The 27,174-nt window shown below is 41.4% G+C and overlaps 2 protein-coding genes across 2 annotated transcripts in view; one reads left to right on the forward strand and one right to left on the reverse strand.

The window, feature by feature from the left end:
* Positions 1-27,174, reverse strand: part of LOC102794715 (furin-like protease kpc-1) — a 201,978-nt gene that overhangs the window by 170,264 nt on the left and 4,540 nt on the right. The window contains exons 2-3 of the mRNA XM_035909559.2: positions 26,269-26,444; positions 10,510-10,602 (exon numbers count right to left, since the gene is read on the reverse strand). Coding sequence (XP_035765452.2) covers positions 10,510-10,602; positions 26,269-26,439 — 264 coding nt within the window. The 5' untranslated portion in view covers positions 26,440-26,444. The remainder of the gene's footprint in view (positions 1-10,509; positions 10,603-26,268; positions 26,445-27,174) is intronic.
* LOC118454506 (uncharacterized) lies at positions 14,014-15,048 on the forward strand. Its single transcript, XM_035909557.2, has 2 exons — positions 14,014-14,137; positions 14,213-15,048. The coding sequence occupies exon 2, from the start codon at positions 14,213-14,215 to the stop codon at positions 14,738-14,740; it is 528 nt and encodes a 175-aa protein (XP_035765450.2). The 5' UTR covers positions 14,014-14,137; the 3' UTR covers positions 14,741-15,048.

Raw genomic sequence — 27,174 nt, forward strand, 5'->3', positions numbered from 1 at the left:
GCACTTTACTACTTCTTTACAATGATTTGGAAATATGAAGAAAGAAAAAAATCACTCCACCTTAACAAATCACCTTTGGCTCATCCCAAAGACGCTCATGCACTACAGCTCTAATAATCGTCTGTCTCAATTTCGCTTTTGCAATTTAACTTTTTTTCTTGTTCTAGTTTTACGAGGATAAAAGCAAGACAGTGAGAGGCACCGAACAAATAAAATATTTTGTCCTATTCTGCTTCACACTACTTTGAAATAGAGGGGGGAAATCCATCCACGGGGAGAGCTGGGCATCTTTATGGAGGAGAGTAAAAGGTTTCCTCTTCATTAGTTCAAAGAGTACTCGCTTACTCTCTCCTTTGCCGTTCCATTGTCCTGGGTTAAAAGCAACAAAAACACCCCCGCCTTACCTACACCTCTGTCCTCCACAACACGCATGTGCACGCATTCACGCGCACGCACGATTTCTTTCATAGGCCGCTGCTCGCAGCTTTGATCTGATAAGAGGCTGGTCCTTGTGAAGGTGGGTGAAGGAAATCAAACAGCAGATCACAGACACGCATACGCGCACGCACATATCACTGTCAGGCCACTATTGTCCTCTTACACTTAAATCAGAGTGGAAGAGGTTGAAAATAAATACTACTGAGAGGCGGCGGCAGTCTTTTATGTTCCTAAAAGCCTGCTTGGTTTATTCCCTCTTCACCATCTTCAATTATACTCAATTAACAAAAGCTAGGAGCTGGTCTAACCTTCCCAAAGAAGACAGCTGTTAATGCTAAGAACTCGTCATACGTGATGTGAAACAGAGGAGAACTCAGGCAGAGAGAAGATGCGATGTGCACAAATCTGCAAATGTAATCAAATGGGTGTTTATTTTAGGTGCAGCGTATTGATTTATGCTAATTTAAGATGATTTAAAGCATAATAAGCTAAGTGTAACAAACACTTGGATTTGTTAGCACATTTAGGCAATTCCTATTTAGCAAGAGAAACATTGTTTCTAATTTATGTGTGAGCTATACTATTGCTGTTTGTTTGTTATGAATACAAAAACATGTACCAAATTCAGAGTGCAGCTCCAAACTAGCATTTTACTTAGGATATACTGTGTAGCACAACAGTACACTTGGTACATATGTATTCCTCTGGATAATCAGAATAACAGAACTGATAGTTCACCTTTCATGCGCATTCATTCAGGACATTCACATAAATGTCATCATGCTAATGCAAAACAGACACGAGCAGTTTCCCAATACAGCATGAGCCAGCCACTGGGGTCCACTGAGACTTTATCGTTGGCATGCAATGGACAGCATCAGTGAGCAATGGACAGCATCAGTGAGCACAAGCTTGCAGCTGCCTTTTTATTTGCACGTTGCAAAGCACTTCTAAAAAAACATAGTTATCTCTGCAAAGGAGGTTATGTTTCTGGTAACATTTGCATGCGTGTCGTCATTTTGCCTGTGTAGTTTTTAACAGGTTTTGAGTGAATTCTGCTAAAACGTTGTAGCGGTTTAGAGTGGGGTCGTGTTAACGATCCATTCAAAGTTTGCTTACATCAACTTAACGATTTATTGGGTAAAAATTGACACAAATCCTTAGAAACTATCATTCTTAGTGTGGTACATATTGTCAACACATAGAAAGTACTGTATAAAGATTTAAAATATTATGTCACATTTGACCTCTGATTAACAAACTGATCTGAAGGTCAAAGTAACAGCGCTATTTAAAACTATGTATCTTATTGCCAGTATTTGTATAGGGAATGAACTATGACATACGGGGAATCTAAATTTCACCTCTAAGCTCTACTTCAAGGTCAAACTTTCAGAAAATGTATTTTATCTTTAAAAATGGTACGTGTGGTTTAAAAATATCACATTAGAGTTTGCATCCAAATATCATGTCACATTTGACCTCTGACCTCAACTTTACATTTGACTTTTGTCTTATTTCAAACTAACACCAAAATGTGTTATTTTGATTGCACTACAAACTTCTTAAAGTACATTCAAAAAGAACAATGTAAACTAAATTAATATGTACAGAATACAATACTATTATTATTAAAAGTAAATACTGTAGAGTGAGCTGCCATGGTGGAGGTTTGCACTCTCTTTTATTATATTTCTGTTTTAACTTATATTCCATTATATACAATATGATTGTTGCATTTTGAACTGCCAGATCCTAAGGGCTTTCGAAATACACTGGTTAAAGAAAGTGTTAACAGGAATATTTTCAGATGCATCTCAAACGTCAGGTCAAATTAAACTGGGAGTAGTATTGTAGGCTATTGAAGATATAACCATTTTCAGCTGGCTAAGCAGTTAAACACCAGAGCGGTGTGTGGCAATAGTTCCCAGAAACTTTTAGAGAAGTATTTCCAAAGTCACTCTATTTACATTGGTTTCCAAAAGTGAAACCAATGACAACGGGATGGATGAAAAATTTCCGTGGAGGCGCATAAACTCGCTGGCAAATAGTGAGTGTGTGCACGCATGTGTGAGGGTGTGTGCGTGTATGTCCCAATAGCCTTGTTAAACCCCTTCAGCCTCTCCTCTCGGGGACCAGCCAGGACATGGTGATCAATACACATGATAGGGAGCTAATCGCTCTCTGTCAAACCAAGCCCTGCCATCTACTAATGGCACACGCTCACTTGGGAATGCGTGTGTGTGGGTGTGTGGATGTGTGTGTGTGTGTGTGTGTGTGTGTGTGTGTGTGTGTGTGTGTGTGTGTGTGTGTGTGTGCAGGCCTTAATGGCAGATTGAGACTCTTCAGGGAGTGTTGCTCAAGGTTAGGCTCAGGGGACGAGGGGCAATTGACCATACTGTCTGTGACACTGACCCCTCTACTGTCAGCACATTCATCATCCAACTGTGACACATGGGCAGCACACACACACACACACACACACACACACACAAAACAAAACAAAATGCACACAATTTCCAAAAGCACATGCCACATATACCTGCACTGAAAAATGACATCGTAAGTTTGTGCAACATCAATTATCAAAGTTGCTGACACTTTGCCCTTCACAATAAAAGCATCACTAAATAGAAAAAGAGATATACAAAAGGAACAAGGTATGAGATCAATGGAAAATAAAAATAAATAAAAAACTGAAAAACAAGTTTGGAAAAATCATTTTTAAACAATGAGTGGGGTAAAAGAGACACAGAGAGAGAGCAGTGGAGTACTTGCTTGATTGAACAGCTGAGATAGAACTGACAGAGGCACAATGTGAATGTGTGGAAGAGGAGGGGAAGAAAGACAGCGAGATGGAAGGAGTAAAACTGTGCATGAATGTGTGTTTAAAGACATCCCATGAAGAGTGTAAGTGTGCGTGTGAGTTTGTGTGTGTGTGTGTGTGTGTGTGTGTGTGTGTGTGTGTGTGTGTGTGTGTGTGTGTGCGTGTGCGCGCGCACGTGTGTGTTTGTTTGTGTGCAAAAATGGTTCTATAGAACTGAAATGAATGAACAAGGAAGGTGCTGACGAAACGCAGAAAGAAAACTGTGGGTGTTAGAGAGAGAGAGTGAGTGTGTGTGTCTATGCAATACTCCCATGTCTCTATATGAATGAGTGGATGCGGTGGATGGCAGGCAGCTGCAGCAGTGTGATAGCCGAGCCGAGCTGCACAGATATCAGCGCTGACATTTTGGGCTTCACTACCCACCCACGGCCCCACGGGAAACTGATGGCAATAGCAGCAGCAGTGGCCGCATCACCCCACCGTCGCTGCCTCCGCTGCAGCCCCAACCCCTCCCTGAGCTTGTCAATCTCAAAGCTTTGCTTCCTGACGCACTGTCGGCCTTAGCCTGGCTCTGGTTGGACCCATTATGCCACACAGCAGTGAGCACACCGCATGAACCACCGTCACCAGACCCCGCAATGCACTGCTGATTCCTATCTAGTCTTCAACCCTCCCACCACACTCACCAAGTCTGCCTCTTCATTCAATCTCATCTCTAGCTGCCAGACTGATAGTCCTGACCGCAGAGAGAAAAACGACAGAGAAGAGGGTTTTTTGTCTGTGTGTGTGTGTGTTACTGTTGCCGAGAAGGCGAACAGGGAAAGATGGGGAGCTCTACAGTAGCACACAGTAAAGGGAGGGAGGGCGAAACTGCTGAAAGAGAGGAAATAGATAACAGCGTGATACACTCTGGCCCCTCCTCTAGGCTTCTTTTAGGGCACCTCTTGGCCTCCTCTCCTCTACCTTATCCTCCCTCCTTCCTCCTCCCCCACCAACCCCTGGGCCCTCTGGTGTGTTGCTCACTCCATTGTGTCAACCTTCAGAAGTGCTCAGTTTGAGTGGCAGGCCGTCACAGATCAGTTCCCTGCTAAAGCGGCCCGGCAGGCCAGGGTGACGGGCCAGGAAGGGATCTAAGTGGGGTTTATCAGCGCTTCTTAACGCCTCTCCGGCTGCCTGACACAAAAGAGAGGGGTATTAAACATCTAAAGCAAACCAAAAAGCGTGAAAGCTCCTTATAGGGCCGCGGGATTGCGGATGTGACTGGAGTCTTAAAAAAATAGCAGAAAAAAAAAGAGAGGAAAAAAAAAGAAAAATAAGGAGAGGGGAAAAAAACACACACACAAACGTCTCAACAGTGAGAAAGTACTGAGGGAAAATTCAAATGTTTTTCCTGTCCTTTGTGGATAGAAGAGTGGGTTGGAAAGAGAAAGAGGGAGAGAGAAATCCTCACATTTGAAACAGACATTATATTATTTGCAAAGCTGAACACAAATATACAAGTTAGCTAATTTAAATCAGGTAATGGTAACCCAAACAACAAAAACGATAAGATAAGCCCAAACGGCATTAGAGTGATGGTTGGGGTGAGGCTCTTAACTTCATATTTTGTCTTTTAGACAAGTTATCTTTACAGCCTTTTTGATGCCGCTTGGAAAATAATATGGATCACAAAGCTTCCAAACTTCTGTTAAAGCTCCTAAATCAGTGTGAATACATTACAGATTAAGATTTTATTTTGCGAGCTAACAATTATTCTGGCCTTGTAGATTACAAATGTCGTATAGTCTATCATCACAAAATAAAATCACAGTAGTGAACAGATAGGTAAACGACTGGTAAAATTAATTAACAATTATTAATTAACATGATCAAATTAATGACAAATGGATTACACTTAGTAGCTTTAGTTGCAGAGACCACTGACCCTATCTATAAAACAGTTTCCTAGATTTGTAGTTATTCTCAGAACTAAGAATTGAAGCATCAGCTAAGTCAGCTTAGCAGCTAGCACTCTGTCAAATGTCAGTAAATGGTGTCTTTCACTCCCACTGGTGTTGAATCAATAAGTTCATCAGAGTTAAGAGTTGTTTGCTCGACATGCATCACTTTGGTGTTGACGTTTGGTTGCTAGTGGACATTCCCGGTTGCACAATGTCCACTAGCATAATGCCTACTGTATCTAACACCCACGATATGTCAAAGAGCAGAATCATTCACTCCCATTGGTTGTGGCTTCAACTACTTGCTTCAAATATGAGCTTCAAATATCAAATATAAGTTCAATTAAGGAACCCATTCACACAATTATCTATTTCATTGATAATTCTAAGTATAAACAAAACATTTCCAACAATTTCATATAAAGTTTTATGAATATGTGAATTTCTGCTTAAGTCATACTTAAAAACATAAAAGTTGATCATTTTAATAGTAATATTTGTGCTTTTTTCTCATCATGAAAAGGCAAAATGCATTGATGTGACAAACACCTTGTTTGATTTGTTGTTTTTTGTCACCCATCCTTTTTCATGTATTGCTCAATGGACATATCTAATATGGTTTTTATTTTTAATGCATCAAAACAGTTTGCACATAGAAGAAGTGAGAAGCAGGATGTACCTGAAAACACTCTCACGCTTATTCCATCTCTATTCTACAGACATAGCAATGTAGTAAAGTTATGCTTTATGCAATTAAAATTCTAGGACTTTAGTTTAGGCACAATATCAAGAATTAACAAAGATTACTATAGATTTCTATAATATAATTAACACGTTCATCAGACAGAGTGTAACCTTTTAAAAGCAACATATAAGTAGGGATGGGTACCGGTATCCGGTGCCATTATGGCACCGGTTCTGACATAAACGGTAGTAACCAGACCGAAAAGCAGCGCACATTTCGGTGCTTTATTTTGGTGCTTTTTTTTCCTGAGATGTCACACACTTTGGATTCTAGCCAATCATTTTACCATTGCAAGCGTAGTAGGCGGGCCCAGGTACGTACGTTCTTTTACAGCAGATCTACAGATTAAAAATGCCCAAGGCGAAGCGGTCAAAAGTCTGGCTGTACTTCACAGCAAAAGATGCAAACTCAGCAGCCTGCAACAAGTGCTTTAAGGTGATACTGTGCAAAGGAGGTAACACCTCGAATCTGATGAAACAACTGGCGACGTATAGCATTTTGTTAAAAGCCGAGAAATGCACCGTATTTGATAGCTTGCTGCGAGACCTCACACCGTGCACATCTACTGCGGGTGTGGTGCCTGTTATCGGACCCGGAGTTAGCAACATCCCCCAAGAACCCGAAGACAAGAGTCCTGGCCCCTAGCCCTGCCAGTGTAGCAGAAATGATGACGGATGATGATGGCAGCAGCAGCCGTTCTTCTCTGTGTGAGTAGCTTAATGTTGTACGTGTGTAATTTACGCTGAGTAGGCTAACCACGTTATTAAATGAATGCATGTAAGGTGAACTAGCAAACACCGTCGTAGTTACATGTGGCTGTCTTCTTGTTTGATGGCAGATACTCCCTTCACCTTGGCCAAAAAGGCTAAAATGACCAAAGAAAAAGTGGAAAACAGCTAAACATGAGAGGTTTTTAGACAAAATTGGTGTTTTTTCCATTGATTAAGCACTGCTTCCAGCCATGAGTGATGCCATATATGCCCTATAGCTGCAGAAAAGTGTTCTCCATTCTTTAAGCACCGGTTCGAGCACCGGTTCGAGCACCGGTTCGAGCACCGTTTAAGCACCGGCACCGTTTCAAAAGTACCGGTTTGGTACTGGTATCGGATAAAACCTAAACGATACCCATCCCTACATATAAGGCTAAACTTGCACTGACAAAAATATTTTTTGATTTGCTGTCACATTTTAAACATTACAACAATTATCACATTTATTATCACATTTTCACTTTTATATGTTTTTAAAGATTTAACACTGCAAATTTTGCAGGTCGTTCAATAACTCAATATTCAATCACAAGGCGATCGAGCATCATTTGACAACAATTGGACAATGCATGCTCTATCTTAATTTAGCTGTGGCTGTTTAGAATATATTTAATTTTTTATGCAAAAATAAGACTACCTATTGATGTTTAGATGTTTTGCTAGCTGCAAGGTAAAGCCTATATTTGACTTTATTTTTTCTAAAAGCTGACCTTGGCCTTTCATCATTATAGCATCCTCACTATAATAAATATCTTTTAGCGCCCTGCTTATTTTTTTCAGTTTATATAAGAAAAACTTCACACTTGTTCTGCCGGTAATGTCTTTTCTCCTTGACTTCTGTCTGCAGCTTGCAGCTGTCGTCTCGAGTGTTGCATCAATAAGGTGCCTGTACAGCTCAGATTAATGAGACAGATATTAAAACAGATTTCTTTTTAAAAAGAAGATTCAAACCAGGTCATCACAAGACTGGAACATGCTGTGAACAGTGGCTTTCTGTATCTGTGTATTAAGTGTGTAGTACACCAGCAGGAACCAATGTGTGTGTCAAAAGATGGCAGGGGGTTAGTATCTGAGACATTTGGTAAAAGGTCAGTATAGAGTTCGGTCAGAAACATGTCTGCGCGTTTGAGAATGAAACCACAAGAGGTACAATAGTTAGGACAGTTCGGAAGAGAGTCGTTGCGGGGAAACAGGGTTTCAAATAAACTACGTACACATACACACGCAGAGAGACAGAAGAGAAACCATGTGTGTATGTGTCTGTGTTTTTGCTTCGTTAACAGCATTTTTACATGTGCTTTATTTGCCAGATGTGCATATATGGTCTTTATCCATGTGTCTCTAAACCCTCACATTGGTATGTTTTTCCACAGCTTTGCTAATGATGCCATTAGCATTGAGATTAATACCACAGCTGATTGCTGCCTTGCTGACAGAGGGCTGCATCAGCTGGGATTACACAGTGGCAAAACCTCCTCCTCCTCTGAGACGCCACTGTGGACCTCCATTCAATGTGACTGTGTGTGTGTCAATGCAGCAAACAATAGACTGAGGCTTCTATGAGCTGCAGCAGCTGCGGCAGATCGTGCTAATTTATTAAAGATGTTTCTTATTCTTCTGTCAAGAAGATTTAAATAGTTCCCTTTCATTTATTTTCTTTATAAAGAACTGCTCAATAGTTTGCAACAGTTATGATATACAGACAGGTATAAATGATATTTTATGTTGCGTCTTATTTTGTTTGCCGTGGTTTTGCAGCATTATTAATCAATACGCCAAGTTACACTGCACAGCTGTTATTACAATATAGTTACAACTATTTCTAAAAGGTAAAACAGCCCTCGGTTTAATTCCACCTCCTGACAGGAGTAGATCTATCTCGTGAAAACACAGCCTCGTTATGCTTTTGCTACACAACGATGCACCAGTGATTTCACCTTTCATTTCAAAATGCAGGTGCTTTGCAGAGTAACACAAACACCTCAGTGAGTAGCACTCTACCACATCACTGCAAATGGGATCTCAGCGACAGTAGGGCTTTTTTACCTGTAAATACTATTCTACTGTAAATACTATTCTAACTGTGAAGGGCAGATTAAGCCGCACGAAGCTAATTTTAACTCCGTCGCAACCTTGCAGTCTACTAAACTTTATATGATGCAGTAACTGGTGGGTTCTGCTATCAAACCCACCTGCTATGCAATCCAAAGGGAAAAAAACAGCAGACGTGTTTGTAAAGATGGAAGCCTGGTCAGAGGTGGGCGGACGAACTATTGCTAAGGCTCTGGCAGGAGGCCAGCTGCTTCAGCTAACACACTCTAATTGTGTTTGACAACACATAACCCAACATAAACATGTCTTCCATAAACCCACAACAATATTAACTGTATTCAGCTAAAAAAAAAAAGAAAGCAAATAAAGTGCATTATATCAGTTGGGAAGCAAAGAAGTTTCAAGGGTTTTCAGAGGGTTCAAGTAAGCTGCAATAGCAGCATTTTTTTTTACTTGCTACAAAACTAAACAATAAGATTTCTTTAAATGAAACGAAATTCCAAAATAAAATGACTGTAATGGGAAAAAAATGAAGGCAGCTGCCAGGGAGAAGCAGCGTCTAAATACGCAATTGTTCATCATCCCAAAACATTATTTGTGCAATCCATTAAATGTAAGACTCATTACGAAACGTGAGACATTTAAGGGTGGGAATTTATTTTCACCTAAAGTTACGATAGTAGAAAAGTAATTAAAGTTACAGTTTAATGAAATCATGAACCATACATGGAGTCACTGGAGATTGTGCATAAATTACTTCAATTAATCACACGCACACTGATTCAGATGATAACTCTGAATCGGAAAGTTTGGAATTCCTTTCTCTCCTTTGCTTTCAGTCTGTTTGTGTGTCTGTGTGTGTTTGGGTGGGAGGGTGGTTTGTAGTTGTGGGGTAGATGCACACACACACACACACACACACACACACACACGTCTTTCTATGTGAGTATTTTTATTGTTTTGTGTATTTTGTGTGTATGTGTGTGTGAGAGAGAGAGATTGAAGGGGCAATGTGTTGGGGAAAGGCCAGAGGTCCGGTGCACCCTGGAGAATGGACAGGGGCGAAGCCACATCTCCGACCCTTCCTCTCCCTGCTGTCATGGGATGTCTCCCTGAATGACGGTTTCCATGGCCACGGAAGCCTAGTGAGGAGGTTGAATTGTGAGCTCCGAGGGTAAATCGGAGCAGCTTGCTGAAGGTGGCAAGGGAGGAAGGAGGAGGGGATGGGTGCACAAAGTGATATTGGGTGGAACAGGCACACAAGCAACAAGAGCAAGGTAAACAACTTTTATCCATTACTCAACACGGACCTGCTTCAGTCTTTTTTTTCCTTTCTTTTTTACCAATCCTTTTGCTAATCAACAGTGGAGCATGATTAAAACAGCAATGGCAGCTTAAATGAACTTCCATTTGCATACACTTGCTGGGTACAATCAGAACTGATGCCAGAGTGTAAATTCACTGTGCTAAATGCATCAAAGAGTCTCGTCCAAGTGGCTGGATGCTCTCATCAGCTGTAGTTGTAAATGCATTTCTCAGAGCGTTACAGGAACAGTGCAGTCAGGCAAAGAAATGAAAGATAAAAGTAAACAGAGTGGCTTCTTTTTCTTTTGGGAACACACAGCTCCTTCCTCTGTCAGTGTCCTCACTTTTCAGTCCATCAAGTGTTTTTTTTCTTTTAGTTCATTTATTCATTTATTTATGGGGGGGTGGGGTGGGGGTGGGGGGGATACTTACCCTTGCTGCTGCTGCAAGTCTGTCTTCAAAGGTGGCTCTGTCAGGGCGCCCCCTGGTGTCCCTCAGTGTGTACAGACCGTTCAGGCTGCCAACCTGTGAGCATGGAAAGACAATTTCACATTCAGCTTATACAATCCCAAACTTTTAAGGCGCAAAGTATTGCAGGATGCAAGTTATGATATAACATTTGATCATGTGGCAGCATTTTATTTAAGAATGCAAAAACAAAGATGCATTTGGAAAAATCACTCAAGCGCTTTCTTCAGCACAGAGAAACCAATGCAGGTACAGAGCGAGGGTCAAAGCACGCAACGCATTCAGCCTTAATCACCCATCTGACCCTTTTGCACAACATGATTTCAGCGTATCCCCTCCGGCCATCTGTCTTGTGTGGGTTTTTCTGCGAAGGGTGGCCCAAAATCAAATAGCACACAGTTTATCTAACCTTATCCTGGGCTTTTCATTTCCAAGCCTTATAAACTCAATCGTATTGACCGCCTGGGAGAGTTAGAACTAACTAAGTGAAATCTACTCGGCGGCAATTGTGTGCAAGGCACACGTTGTGTGAGTGTGTATGTATGTGTGTGCGGGGCTTGCTGATTCTATCTTCCTTCACTTTCATTCTCTCTATTCTCTGTCCCTGAGGTGCATCAGGGCTGAGACTGCCGAGTAAATTGTCCCAAATTGAGTTCCTTCTTGCCGGCAGATACAGGCCACATCCCGACCGTTTAGAGCGAGACGGGGAGGGAGAGAGAGAGAGAGAGAGAGAGAGAAAACAATCACAGCGCACATCACTCGCTTGAAAAATTTCTCTCTAATTTCTCTTCTTGCCTTTCTCTCCTATGCGCCCTCCCCGTCTCTTCTTCTTTTCCCCTCCTCTGCTGATTTCCCTGCTGCCTCTCTTTCTTCTCTGACTGCATTATTCTTATGCTTCTCCCTCTTTATATCACTCCCCGTGTGTCTTCTCTTGTCTTTGTCTGCTGCGATAGGTGTACATCAGTCTTTCCTTGCTCAGCGTGGCTTTTTCCTTCCCTTTGATGATTCAGTCCTCTCCTGCTTGTTCTCCTTCCTCTATCTTTTATTACCCTTTCTCCCTCGATCCCCGTTACCCTCCTTCATCTCTAACATTTTTTTTCCTCCCTCTCTGTGCTCTTTTCTCGCCTCAGTTTCAGTCTCTCCTTTTGCTCTCTCATCCCTCTCGCCACGGCTGGCCCCGTACCCGGTGACATAGTACCCATCAGCGCGCACTTCCTGCGTGGAGGAGCCTGGCTCCGACAATAATCACACACTAAGTTTATAACGCTTTCAGCCCAGCTGAGCTGAGCTGAATTGAGCACACGCGACTCCCCTGACGCCAGTACAGTCCATTTAACTTGGCAGGGGGCTGAAGGCTGGCTGCGGTGGGAATGAAGCATGAGCTAGAGATGGGGATGCCAGTGTGTTTTTGGGATGAGGGAACTTTGGGGGCTGGTGGGCTGGTGATGGAACAGTAACTGGTGATAGATATGGAAATGTAATGAGGGAGGACAGCTGAAGCTGAAACAGTTGCTGGAGGGGAAGAAGAGGGTGTGAGGTTTTGGACATTTGGGTTTGGGAAGAAAGTTGAGTGGGTTTTTTTGTTGTTTTTTTAAAATATGCGCAAGTAACTCTCTCTGCATAGACTGATACTTCTTCCTTACTTTCCCTGCTCACTTTCAACAAAATCCCGTCTGTCCCTTTGTGCAGCTTTACAGAGAAAAAGGAGGAACATTTTCAAGCATCACGCAACACAGTCTCACAGAAGTTTGTGGAATACTCATGAAACTGAAAACTTCTTTTTTGGTTAGGCTTGAGACAGGATCATGGATTAGGTAAAATACAACTCCTACCACTTTTTTTCCTTTTTAACCTAGTTTTTTCCGGTTGCCTGGGTCACACATTCCCACTGAGGAATCTCCGAGATGTATGTGGCGCCGACATGAAATACACTTCCTGATGAACCCTAGTTTCATTGTTGTGCTGATTGCAACGAAAACAGAATAAAATAAAAATCAAGTCCATTTACATAAACCAATAAACTGCTTTTCCATGACTACTTCATATTTTTTTATCTATTTCTATAACTCCAGCTCCAGCAAATAACTAACTAACCCTGATGTTGGACCTCATTTTGTGGGGCAACAGCAGTATGTAGTCCACAAAGTCCACAAACAGCATAAAATTTCACTTTATGGTTTGTGATCTTCACAAAAGAAAAAAAGAAAAACATAAGAGTATATATCACCTATATATCTGGGCTTCCTTGTCATATTTCAGCATATTACACTAGACGTAAAATGCAAGCCGTTAGAGCAAAATATTTCCTTGTGACACAGGTGCACATACCCTTTAAAACAGCAGACTAAGCCTCATAAACACACAAAGACACTTGCTGCTTCAGTGAGTTACTGATGTATCACAAAATGTCAACTCTGGATATGAATCGTGTGCACACATCGCGCACACAGACAAACTACAGCTGTACAAGAAAATTAGTGAGCAATTTCAAACCAACCAAAACAAACGCACACTTTTTGTGCCCTGCCAGAGCAAGTTCACAGCAAAACAATATGAGGCCAATCAGGGGACCGTTGGTATGGCTCTCCCTCTGCTAATGAAGGCACTTTAAAAAGGTAATCTAATTCACCAGCAGCAATTAAGGCTGGGAGCGCCTTGTCACTATCAATTATTCGCTCCTTCACTCATGTTCTCCAGTGCGGACGCTGAGCCTGCCTGACACACTGCACTGTCGGACAAATCAACCCCATCAGCCAGCAGTCACTGAGAACACTAATCATGAGAGTGTTCAAAGGCACACAAACACACACCCAGACACACAAAGAGACATGTGATACTGTAGGCTTGAATCGGTGCACAGTGAACTAAGTGAGCTTGGGATGAATTTGGATGTCCTTGCTGACTGGACGCTGGTACCAACAGACTGATCCCTGAACGTTAACTTTAATCAAAGTTAACGTTTCTCTTTGGATCCTCTATGATCCTTTCGTTCTTTTGGGGACTTCTTTGTGAGTGAGCCATTTCCTTTGCTGCACTGCCGCACCAGATCTTAGGGTTCCCCCCACCTATCGAATCCACTTTAACCCCTCACTGTTTGCAAACTCGCTGGTTCCCATATACATTAAGGTTGAAACCCCCTCCACTACCACACACCCTATAGTGAGTTTAAAGTACTACATCACCAGCATATATGAAATCATCTTCATTGCTACGCTTTTATTATTCTGGTGTGCACAGCTGACTGGCTGCTCCTCTATAAGCAGCTGTTCTTCGCAGCTAGGAGTGAAAGCAGAAGTAAGACTTTACATTGGTAACTTCCTTTAGTCCCTGAGATACGCCTGCTTAGTTTAATTATTCTTTCAAATGGGACTTTCACAGAGTCCAGCTGCACAGCAATCACTTCCTTTTTCATCGCACATAGAGAATGGAAACCCTACCAGTGAACTTTCTTTTTTTTCAGTCTCTCCACATAAGACAGAGAGAAGACAACCGCAGGATCGAATAGTTCTTTCAGCTGCAGCACAAAACACCAACTTTAGCTTCGGTTGCAAGCACGCTTTGAGACTATAGGGAAACGGGTACCAACTAAAAGGTAAGTTGTGAGAAAATGTTGCTTTAGTGTAGTTTTAAGATTCCTGTTTTCACACTGGAATGTCTTTTTTCGTAGATGGCACACGACAAAGCCTTGTTTTGTTTGACTTTGGTGTTGTCTGTGGTCTTGACCTCACCTCCGAAAACCCTCGACTCATTACAACAACTCCAGGACAGCGGGTTTGGTCAGCCGCCTCCTCGCCATGGCCTTAAGCTGCTGGTGTGGTACGTTCAGAACTGCTTGGACAACAACATGAGGGCTCTGTGTGATCCCTACCGGGGAGAATATGGGTTTCACTTCTTTCAGAACATAGGGCCAGTTCTTCCTGTGATAAAAGACAGACAGCAGTGGAGCTATTACACCATTGGAAACCTCCACTATCCTGGCGCAGAGAAGCTGCCGTATGAAGTCAGAAGATACTACAACCGCAGCAATCCTAAAAGTAACATGGACAGAGTTTTGGTGAAATATAACAAGAACAACAAACGAATCGACGAGCTTTATGCGTCCGCGCATTATGAGCCAAAAGAGACGTACAGGATTGGGCCCAATCTTCTTGCATCTCTTCGAAAGAAAATCGCCTTCGTTAGCACAGACGTGTAGGAGACCTCTGATCCTAAATCAGTACAGTATGTAACAGCTTTGAGAATTTTGTGAATCTAAAAAATACAGGTGAAGTCACAATCTTTGCTTTTATGCTAGTTTCTTTGAAATAAAGTAGCCACAAGTTTTCATTTTGAGGCTTCAGTGTAAACTATGAGCTTTTGTGTAACCTGCATCTTATGCCTGCTTGTAGAAAAAAAAAGCAATCAATAAAATGTGTTAAAATGTGGCTCCCAAAGTGGTTTGCCAACTTTTTTACATAGCATGCCCTACTTCAGACAACCAAAAACATTCATTCAACTTAGTGTCCATCCACATTTTTTCTTCTTGCAGTGTTATTAGCAGGTCTAAAAGGGTGTGGAATCACTGTCAAAGCCTCAACCGGGCAAATGGCACTGGCATGGGTAAAAAACAACTGACTCAACAAGTTTATCCTCACTAATTCGATGGTATTTTGTTTCTTTTATGTTGTACTGTCAGTTTAGATAATAAAATACTAAACTCTCAGTCAGATTTTAACATCTTTTGAAAGAAATTAAAATCTAGCTGTGTAGAAAAAAAGATTCAAACGTTTCACATTTTGACAATCATGCTGTAGGATGCCTATCAACTGGAGCATGTTTCAGAAAAAATAAGACATGCCTTCAAGAACGTGCGAACTAGTTAAAAATATATATGTATTTGGTATCTTTTTAGTAGGAGGTAGTTAAGAGTGCCTGCTGACATAAATGTGTTAAACAGCTGATGAAAATTGGGGGTTGCAAATTCCTTTATTATATGATTAGAAAGACAGCGATTCATGATCAGACAAACCTGTTTAAATTCAGAGGTTTTTCTAAAGCATTATGCTAAGATTGAATCTCTGGCACATGGATGCACAGCACCCTGACCTATCACCCTCTCCCCAGACTGAGAGCAGCTTTAACTAGTCCTTCAGACCTTAGATAGATATATATAAGGTATAAGTTGACAGACAGCACTATTCAACAGGCTCTTCTCAGGGTCTCTATTGCTTAACTGAATCTCCCCAATCCATGACCTTATTACAAAGTACTGATAGAGAGGGTATATGCATGACAGTGTTGCTGCTGTATAAAGCCTGTAAAGAAAAAAACTGAACTTAACTATGTTGCCACTGCAAATAAAGATCCTGGGTAGAGACAGATGTTCATGATAAATTACTATTAATTTACTGCTATCTCCAAGACTGTCCTGTAAAAATGTCTTTTTAAATTCATATTTACATATGAACATATCGCCATTACAAACTGATTAAACTTTGAATGTCATTTGTAATTTGTACATATGTAGGATCTTTACTTTACAATATAAAGCATCTTCAGGCATCTGTTGTGATTTGACGCTATATAAATAAAACTGAATTGAACTGCATTAAAGAAAAGCATGCTGTTGCACCTCTTGCAAAAAAAGAATAAGAAACCACAGCCCTGATGAATGGGGAGAAGTAAATGAATATTTTCCCACATGAGGTAAAACGTGCAGAAAACCTCAGATAACATAATATATAAAAACCAAGGAGACCACACCTATGATTTTTCAAGAACCGCAAATCAATTCATAACAAGCACGTTTGAATTTTTCATGTTTCAAGTTCATGTTTCAGATGAACTGTAGCATTATCTGACACACCTCCTCCTGCTGACCTAAAGGCTCTGGATCTTTGGCTCTCTATTCGCTGTGTACCTTTTGTACCAGAAAATCATAGAAGGTGTATATGCAATACAGTCATTGTATATATTTAATACAAGTTGCATAATTATGGCAATACTAAAAACTGTAGATATCACGTTGGCCTACTTTATGACCCTGCAAAAAGTTCCCCACCACTAAAGTCTCAGAGTATAGTCCTGTCAGTCTTCAACATTTGGAGCCTGATCATCATCATAATCCGATTTGCCATCACTGGAATTGATCGTCACATTTTTGTGATGTCACAGCGTAGCAACTCAGGGAAAAAATGCACATGGGAAAAGTTTTCAGTCAGGGATTTGTGACATAAAGCCAAACTCTGCTGTTCAGTTTGTGGTTATCACTCTGTTTGCCGTTAAAAACCATGATTTTTTCCTAAACTCAATCATAACTGCAAACTGAAAGCTGACAATGACAAGAGCACGCACAAGTCCAATAATAATAATAACTGTTTTCACATGGGACACAAAGCCTTGTTTGTGAAAGTCCCGTGCTTGATCCTTTCATCCAGCACAGCCTCATCATTATGCAGACTTTGTCTCACTACATTGCTTCGGCACAGAGCAAGCTGAGCTTTAGCATTCTTTCCCGAGGTGCAAAGCTGTGACATCACGAGATTAATCAGTTACAGTGATGGTCCTGGAGAAATATTAATACGATCTTGTGTGAACAGCATTAACTTGGCGATATCAGTGATTACTGGAAAAAACAAAAAGATCTGGAATACTGACAAAAACATTAACATAAAGTATTGGGCATTGTTTAGAGTTCCCAAGGTAATCTGACCTGCATGGTCAAAATATAAACACCATAAAGAACGCATAGCTGCACGGCAAATTGCTAACAACTACTAAAAAAATACTCAATAAACTCAAAATTGTATGTCTTGTATATCAAACAATTGCGATAAAGAGCAAAAATCTACAACTTTTCCTTGGATCAGGATGCTGCGCCTGAGAAGAACAAGTGACGGGAAGCTCTAAGGATTATATTTTGGACACAATATATTTTGAACCAACAACAAAACTCTTTTGCAATTATGCAAGTTGGGAGTCAAACAAGAAGAAGAATAGATTATTCAATTAACTAAATGAATCATAATTGTCCCGGCTTTTTGTTTTGCTTTATTTTTGCTCATGAAAAACTGCAGTTCAGTTGGATATATAAACCTCCTGCTCTTTATTACTTCTGTCACTTGACCATATTATTTTATATATATATATATATATTTTTTAATATATATTCTGATCCAAAAGCCCCCCCAAATGATAATCTTTAGATTATAAAGTATTATTAGTCAAGACAGAAAAAAGTAAAGTCTGTATAAAACACTGACACTTGAAGTGCTCTCTAATCACACCCACTGAATAACTCTGTCACGCAGCTGCTGGATTCTCTTTCAGCTTTAATTAAACTCTCACTTTTGCACTGAGAACCAGTGAAAAGATTTCAACAGTTCAAAGTACTGATTTAAACAAAAGCAACTTTATAACATCACGAAAATGGACTCAGTATCAAATGAGCCTGTTGCTTTAAAAAAAAAAAAAAGCACTACTTTTGTGGTGCAAGCACAGTTGCTTATTATGTGAAGCGGAGGGTTTTTGTGTTATAGCCTTTCATTGTATTACTGAGTTACCGTAGTGCTACTGTCTCATATATCTCTCCATATCAGAGTTTATTTGATTTTTTGATTGATTCTTCTGTGTTAGAAATGCCTGTACTCGCTCCTCGAGTGTCAACTCAGATCAGCATACTGTGCTGCATATGATTGAAAGGCTCCAGCCTTAAAATCAAAACAACATTTGAAAGCAACAAGCAGATTTAAAGCGCTGTGAAACAAAATACCAAAGCTCAAAAGCTGCAGGTACTGTAATACTTGCTCTGTCTTTTGTTCTTTGGAAGCTGTGCTTAATATTATTTTTTTTAATAAAAGCCAAACTCTTTTTTTATTGTTTACTTGAGGAGTTTTGAAATAAATGATCCATTAATTTATTTTCTTTAATAACCCTTATTGAAGTCAAATCGGTCCATGAAAAGCTGCTTTTTTAGGACTGATGTAATTAAAGTAGACATAAGTGACAATGATGCCCATCACAAGGTAGTCACTCACTAATGTGTTCTGGACTTCCTGCTGAATTGACCTGATGGCTAGCTAACACAAGCTAAAAGCTAAAGGTTTGCCAAGCTTAAAGCTTACCAGATTTCATAAGTAGGCTAAGCATAAAAATAACAGATATATCATATGACTGTTACTCATGTTGAGCAAATAACTGTTATGTTTCTAATGGAGTAAAATGTAACATGCAATTGCTGCTTTATGTCGTAATTAGCAGAAGTGGACAAGCAGTTGGAGAACTCTTGCTTGTACCAGTCAAAAGTCCAAGATAAACTACAAGCAAACAGAGAAGAATTGCTTCAATAAAATAAAAGACAACGACAACAAAATTCTTTTAGCTGCTCACTTTAGGCGTTGCAGCAGATCATCTGCCTCCACCTCACCCTATCGTTAGCAGTCTCTTCTGTCACACCAGCCCTCTGCATGTCCTCCTTCACTACATCCATGAATCTTCCCTGAGGTCTTCCTCTTTTCCTCTTGTGTGGCAGCTCCATCTTAAAGATCCGGTCTCCAGTATATCCACTGTCCCTCCTTTGCACATGTCCAAAATCTCTGCCATGCCTCTGTAACTTTGCTCGACCTGAGAAGTCTGATGTACTAACTTATAATCGAATCCATTCTGGTCTCTCCCAATGAAAATCTTAGCATCTTCACCTCAGCATGCTGTTTTTTGTCTTACAGTGTGAGTTACAACTACAAACAGAGGACGAGCATGTCAGTCAGTCATCCAGGTCATGGTACTCTTAAGAGTTTGACAAAAGGTGACTGGACTTCTTTAACATGTTTGAAGATGTTTGAAGATCCAAGAAACTTCTTCAGTTCTACAACCAAAAGGTGGAGAGTCCTTGGTATCATAACATGCATGAGATGACCTCAGTAGGTCACATGATTAGGTGGCGCACGCTCACAGAGTGGTTTCACACAAAATCTCTGGTGGTAATCTCCCACGCCTATTTTACGCCTTGGCTCATGTGGTGACACACATGATTAATAGTGGATCAACAACCACCTCCTCCCTGGGACAACCCCAAGCAGGGCTTAAATACCTGGGACTCTCCACCTTTTGGAAACTGAAGAAGATTCTTGGATGAGAGGTGAAATGTCTTCAAACAACTTAAAGCAATCCAGTTGCCTTCGGTCAAGTTAGCTACTAAACGTGGTGGTCTACACGAAAACTTCCAAATGTAGACTAAACACACTCACAGAAAAACACAAAACTAGGCACACGAATGCTGGATTTATATCATGGGGTGGTCAGAAAGCGGACTCCAAATCAATGCTAAGATAGAATATTGGGGGAAAAAAACAACTTATATTTATTTTTAAGCTGCTTTTGCAGCATTTGGGACATATGTTTAACAGCCTTAGGGCTGCGGCTTTGTAGCACCAGGAAGCAGCCGGGTAATAACAGCTTGTATTTTACACTTGTAAAGCCTGAGCGTATTTTTACGCCTCAAGTTCATTTTGGGCATATTGCACAAGTAACTACAGGAACTAGGCGCTCGGCTCCGACTGCTCTGCTAATGTGGCTCAGACTCTACATTGTGTGTATGCACAGCGTGAGAAACACAGAGACTCACACTGCAGCAGCCCCTACCACATACAGAGTCAGCTATTATAATTACTGTAATTATCTCAATGTTACAAGTTCACACTCATTTACAGGTCACTGTAACTAAAAATACATAATGGCTACTACAAGTCCAAGAAAGAGACAGAATACATGTCCACCCAAAAACATATCCTGTCATAACTGTGGTGTACAACAGCTTGTGGTTGCAGTTCAGTGCAGTCAGACTCTGAGTCTTCTTGGTGCTGAAGCATCCCCAGGATCTGCGTGGCTCACTGCTGCTGGCAGCCTCCAGCAGACAAACAGAGAAACAGCAATGGAGGGAGGGAGGGAGGGAGGGAGGGAGGGAGGGATGGGGGGTGGGGGGGGGGGGTGCATTAAGGATAAACAAAAACAAACACAGACATCAAGAGCCACTGAAGCAGTGTGTGAGAGCCACGTGAGGCAGTCCACCCTATGGAGAAAACAGCAGCTGGTGTGTACACTAACAGCCCTACAGGGGCTGTGGCCTCCACAGCCTCAACTATGGAAAAGCAGAAAAAGGAGAGATGGGAGGGCGATGGAAGGGGGATGCTAGGGGCTAAATGGGGTGAGCAGTTAAGCCTTGTTGGTTACAGTATTGGCAGCAAACGAAATGATATAAACGAGTGGAGGGGGGGGTGGAGGGATTTTTACTGTCCATCTTAAAAAGGAAATATATTGGGACTGATGAGTTTTTAAACGATAACGCATCTAGGAGTTACCACAGGGTTTTATATAGTATAAGGCTGAAAGAAAATTAACTCCTAGGTGGTTACAATTATGACTGTATTTTACTGGTTATAGGCTCCAATTTAACCGCAATTTAATAAAAAGTGACACCAAGTTCACTGCTAATGTTTCGATATGTAATGACTGTTAAAACGAAGGTTAAACAGTCCAAAAAAAAGAGGCTTTTTTGATCCTTGCATAGATTTTAAATGTGAGGCATATACTCTGATGACTTAAAAAAAAAAGCAGAAAGTGCTTCAACAATAATGTGCTTTGTGAAAATTTGAACTCATGCGCACTTCTGTCCTATTACGAATGTCTAAACGGGATTCTTCTGCTGTCTGAGGTTCTCATTTTTACTAAAAGGCAAAAATCGCAAAAACAGCACCAGGCGGTGTTCTCCACAGCAGCGGTAAGTGAAAAGCATGTCCTGAAAGTTCATCCGCAAAGCATGTAAAAAAACAAGCGCTTCATAAAATCTGCTCTGCTTTCATTTATGCCTTTTTTCAGCTCTTTTTATGGATAAAGACAAAACAAATAACTCAAAGTAAAATTGAACGGTAAAGCTTCAAAACATGCAATTTTATCAACATTTCTGAATTTTTCATATCACCTACAAGAGCCTTGTGTGTGTGAGGGTGTTTGTGGGCTTCTGGCACGCCCCACTCCCCGCTCTTGTCCACCACTGTCCTTTATCTTCTTTATCTCTCTGTATTTCCCTCTCTCTCTCTCCATTTCAATATTGAAGAGAGTTTTATTAAGGGCTAGACTCGGATGTGCCGAGGCGCTCTTAGTAATTTTCCTACAAAGTGCTTTAATCCATCACACGGCCAACATGTGGCCTTTGCAGCCATACATCATCTAAGCCCACAGAGAGAGAGCGACAGACACAAAGAGAGAGAGAGAGAGAGCGAGAGAGAGAGAGCGAGAGAGAGAGAGAGAGAGAGAGAGCGGAGGTGGTAACATAATTTCAGCCCCCTCCTTCTTCAACTTCTTCTTCTTCTGCTTCTTTTTCTTCTTCTCTGCGCTCGTCTCCCTCCAGAGTTTCCCAGCTGGGATGGAAAGCACATCTTCTCCACATATTCCTCATACAAGTCCTCTCTCCATTTACAAATCAGAGTGAGGTATGTGTGAAGATGGAGCGAGGGGAGGGGCTGGGTGGTAAGCAAGGGGAGAGAGAGAGAGAGGATGAGAGAGAGAGAAAATGAAAGAGATGGAGATAGGCGAGAGTGAATGAGTGAGTGAACGAGTGTGTGAGGCTGAGAGAGAGAAAGAGAGAGATAAGGAAAATGGAGAAAAGCTTACTGGAATGAATGAAATTGGGGGACAAAAGCGGGTGATAGGAAGTCAGTGTGTGTGTGTGTGTGTGTGTGCTCTGTATGAACAAGGTGTGCGCTCTGTACTTGGATGAGGAAATAGAAATAGGCGGAGAAGGAGTGGAGATGAGTGGTGGGGTGGGGGGCTGCGTTTCCCAGCATGCAGCTGGTGCTGAGTTGCCCTCTGTGTTGCCCCCGGCCAACACCTGCTTCCATTTCGCTTCCTCCACCCTCCTCGCGCTGAGGAGCAGCGATGAACTCCGGGCCCCCTGACTAATGGAATGGGCCCTTGCTCACAACCATTAGAGGATTGGTGTCCCTTTGGGTGCCCCCGAGTGCCCTACGGTACAGAAAAGGGAGAGGAAGGGGCGAGGTAGAAGATGGTGGCAGGTCGGCCTTTTTTCTTTTTTTTTTCCCTTTTGGCCCAACACACACACGCACACACACTCACCTGGTCATAATATAACAGCCTAGAGTAATCCAGCCAGAGTAAGGCTTGACATAGCTTAGCATCTGACTGAGGCTATTTCTGAGAGGATATTAGAAAATTCTGAATTGGGTGCAGCACTGCGAGGTTTCGGAGAGGGAGCTCTCTGAATGTGTACGACAGCGGCCCCGGCTGATCGCGAAGCGTTTGTGTGATTTCATTTAGCCGGTAAATCCAGTGCTCTACCTCAATTACATCTGCTTTACTCAGATGGAAAACACACCTCTGTGTACAGAGGCAGGGGAGGGAGAGGGGGGGAGAGAGGAGAGAGGAGGGGAGGGTGGAAGCAGGGAGCGGATTGGGGGATTGAATCTCTCGATGAGCTGATAGCACGTCCGAAGACAGCGAGCCAAGCTGTGCAGCGGTAATGTTATGCTAATGATATGGTAATGATATGGTAATCTGCCGGCAGTATTCCACCTCACTGGAGAGAAGGGGAATCTGGGAGGCCTTTTACCATTGGTTGGAGACCGGGGACTTCCTGAAGTCAGAGTTCAAGACAAAACCCTTTCTCACACACACACACAAACACACCACACTAACATGGGACAGGCACTTAATTGTCAAAGCAGTGATCTCAGCTAAAATAAAAGCAATGCAAAACATAGAGCTAATCTGGCTTTAATCGGATTTGCAAACTCTTAAGTAAGCAAGAAATAATACCTGTAAACAATGCAGTATCATGAAGACTGGGTTGGCTGCATTGTGAGTAAGCCTGCGAGCTTTATCAGTGTGTAATATCAAGTCGCTGCGACGCTGTTTTGTGTCGACATAAAGCGAAACAGAAAATCATCTATTTTAGATCGTGATCAGGGTCTCTTTTTTTCTGTGCCTCTGTGTGTGTGTGTGTGTGTGTGTGTAAAACTCTGCACCTGTGATGGCTGCCATTACCTGTCTACACAGAGCAGCTCTTTCTCTCTGCTTTGTAATGAGTGGGTTACACCACCGCCGCCTTGGTTGGAGCGAAAAGACTCACCATTGTGTGACAGGAGTCTCTGAATGCGCGTCGTTTATTATATTTTGCTACATTTCACTGCATCTCATCTAATTGGGAATGAGCTGATTTGCCATTTAATTTCAAGCATTGTTGACAAACTATAGCCCATCTTTAAAGCCTCCCAAATGAGCAAATGCGTAAGGCATTATATAAATGTGAATGGATCGACTCTATCACTTAGACACGCTTAAGAATCGCAAAAAGTGACAGGAAATGCTTAGGTATGTCTGCTAAAAGGAAAAAAAGAGGGACACCTGCAAAAAGCAACTGCAATGGATGATGGTAAATCTGTCCGTGTGGCATAAAGACATCATCTCGGGTATTTTGCTTTTGTTTTTCTTTGTATTTTACAGTTGCAAAATGGATATGTCAAGTCTGCACAATGGAGACATGCGATGACATTTTCCTGGATGCTGTACACTAAATCAAAGGGACCAACAATATGTTGAGTGCCAGCATGGAGACATTTGATTCCCATTCCAGTCATGCAGCATTACTGCTGGAATGCCAGTAGACATCACAATCCTCCCAAGCTGGCACTGGGCTTGTCAGACTTTTTATTCCACGTCAGTGTTTTCAAAAAAATTAAATAATATGTATATATATATATCTCACAGGAAAATGTGAAGCCCCTGCTTCTTCTTGATACACTTTATTTGCAGCACAGAATGCGCAAATCACTGGTGACACAATTAAAATAGGTTTGACTTAACAAAGGCGATTTAGTGTCAGTGACATTTAGCATCAGCCTCTGGCGACAGACAGGTAAAAGAAGCCAGTCAGCAGATTGGACCTGAGGGGATGGGGAAAGTGGGGGTTGTAGAAGGCTCTTGTCTGGGTTTTGGTGTTGCTGGGATGGACGACTTATTAACACAGAAACACACAATTAGTGTAAATCCTTGACAACAGACTGCCACTGTAGGCTTACACCAGGACATCAAAGCTCCAGCACCCCTTAATTTGAATGACCAGACTATGGGTGCTGAACTCAACAACACATATAGAAAACATGTTTAGTGTTTTTTTCCTCACTGCACTGTGTATATGCACAAATACAATAAGTTTATGTAAATAGATTTAAAAAACATATTTTCCCTTTTTTTGGTGATTACAAGAGATCGCTGCATCATTAGTGTCTAAAAGAGGAGAAAACAATGCAGGAAAAAACAAGAGGTGTTTGTGGGTATACATGAGGGACAATGAGAGAGGGAGAGAGAGAGACAGGCAGAGAGAAAGACAGAGACGGGGGTGGACTGTCCAATACACTCCTGATAAAGGTCAAAGAGATGTTTTATTCATGATCCAGGCGGCAGCAGCAGAGGCAGCAGGGCCAAGGTTGAAATGAGCTCGCGTCCATGTTCCCTGGAGCCAGTGCTGCAAACAGCCTCACACCAGGCCAGCGGACACTCCAACTGACTGCTATCAATAATGCCAAAATGCACACACACACACACACACACACACACCCTACCCTTATCCCTTATCAATAACTTCAAATCACAAAAAATAAGAAAAATGGAGTCTTAAGTAAGACTAATATTTTGGTCTGATTTCTATAATTATACATCGAACAGTGACAGTTGTAAATATTCTAGATCTAAAAATTCACAATTTCAGTATTTTCTTTCATTATTTACAATGAAACTGTCAATATGCTGTTAAATGCATGTAATATATAATATATACGGACGCTCAATTGTCTAAGATTTTTACAGTGAACCACTTCAACTATGTGTTTATAACATTTTTTTTGGATTAGTCAGACTTTACATTTGAAAAGCACAAGTTAAACAAAACCCCTTTTAAAATCCTGAATATAACAGCGCACAGCAGAAATGGGTGTCGATTCATAAAAGTTCTTACCTTTTAAATCTCTCTCCGCCGAGAATCTTTCATGAAACATTCACAGTGGAGAGAATCAGACGAGGTTCATTTCGAAATCTCTTACACCCTTGAACCCCCTCTTTGAACTCGCTCCAAACAAAAAAGGCAAAACCTCTGTACTGCACCTAACCGAGACCAGCTCCGAGCCCTTGTTTTTTTTTTATATTTATTTATTTCATTTTTTATTTCAGTGTAGCTGGGAACTTTTTGATGGAGCTGACACAGTCTGAGACTCAACAACTAAAGTAACCTTTAAAGCACAGATGTGTCTTAATCAGAAAGATTGTAGCGTCACAGATTAAAACTTGTGAAAATGGTTAAAGACCCAATAATTTCTAAAGACTTACACACTGAGCCTATTCCACATACTGAGTAGGGAAGTGGGGGTTTCAGGGGAAAGAGAGGCGTGTGTGCCTGTTTGGGAGCATAGATGTGTCTTTTTATACGTGTGTGTGTGTGTGTGTGTGTTACGCTGTGCGGCCAGCCCACTCCAAGCATCTTTGATCAGATATGAAATATTCACAAATGCAGCTATAATTTGATGAAAGTCAGATATCCCTCAAATAGGAAATAGAAGTCAGCTCGTTGGCAGCTCTTAAATAAAACAAAATAAAAGAAATCTTAGAATCCAGATTTAGAAAATGTAAATTGCAGGCCCTGAGGTTGGAGTAACAAAGAGATTTTAAACATGCACTGACCCGTTGTACGAACTCCAGTCCATGCTGCTCAGCCAGAGCTTTGGCAGCTCTGGTGCCTCCGTCCATTTGCACTGCATAGAAGATGAGGCAGTTGGTCCCACGGTGCCCCTCTGTGGTCACTAGGTTCCTCTGCAGCAGGCAGCCCAGCACCAGCACAAACGCAGTGAACATGGAGCCTTTAACGAGAATATCTGTGAGAATTAGATCCATATTTTCTTTTTTCCCCAATACATATATATATATATATATATATACACTAAAAACTCTTGGAAATTATGCATGTTTTAGTGCACTGTGTAGGGATCAGCCCAGAGTGCTACATTACATAATGTCTCAAGCAGACACCTTGCCTGAAGTCTTCAATGACATGTTAAAGCACAACATACTGGGGAACAGTCAAACCTCCAAATAATCAGATTGTATTTGTGTATCTGTTTTTGGTGTCATTTTGAAAGCACAAATGACAGAGTACATTTTTGACAAGCCCACTAATTATTTGATCAAAAAGTTGTTTCCGCCCTTTAATGTCGGGCATCATTTTTCTCTTTCAAAATGCCACCTAAGGTTATTTCGCGTACCCGTGCACTTCACTGGATCTTTGTGATACCTAAAATCCGCAATTATATACATGCAACAAAACAAACCCAAACACCTACTTTTTTCTTTTCTTTTTTTACATATTACCATAACACTTCAAATACCATCTAACTACACAAATGAGTTGACACAGTGTAGGATTCTGCATCTCAGTACAGAGTATTGAACATTGGCAATTGTGAAACAATTTGCCCACAGCCACCTCCTCTGTACTTCTGCGTGAATTCCACCGAGGCTGCCACCTACAGCATGTGAACCACCCACCTGTAGCCACACAGAGTGAAACGTCCAGGAGTTATCTTTCACCCT

The sequence above is a fragment of the Neolamprologus brichardi genome, chromosome 11, assembly GCF_056152115.1.
Source record: "Neolamprologus brichardi isolate AB-2024 chromosome 11, ASM5615211v1, whole genome shotgun sequence".
NCBI lineage: Eukaryota > Metazoa > Chordata > Actinopteri > Cichliformes > Cichlidae > Neolamprologus > Neolamprologus brichardi.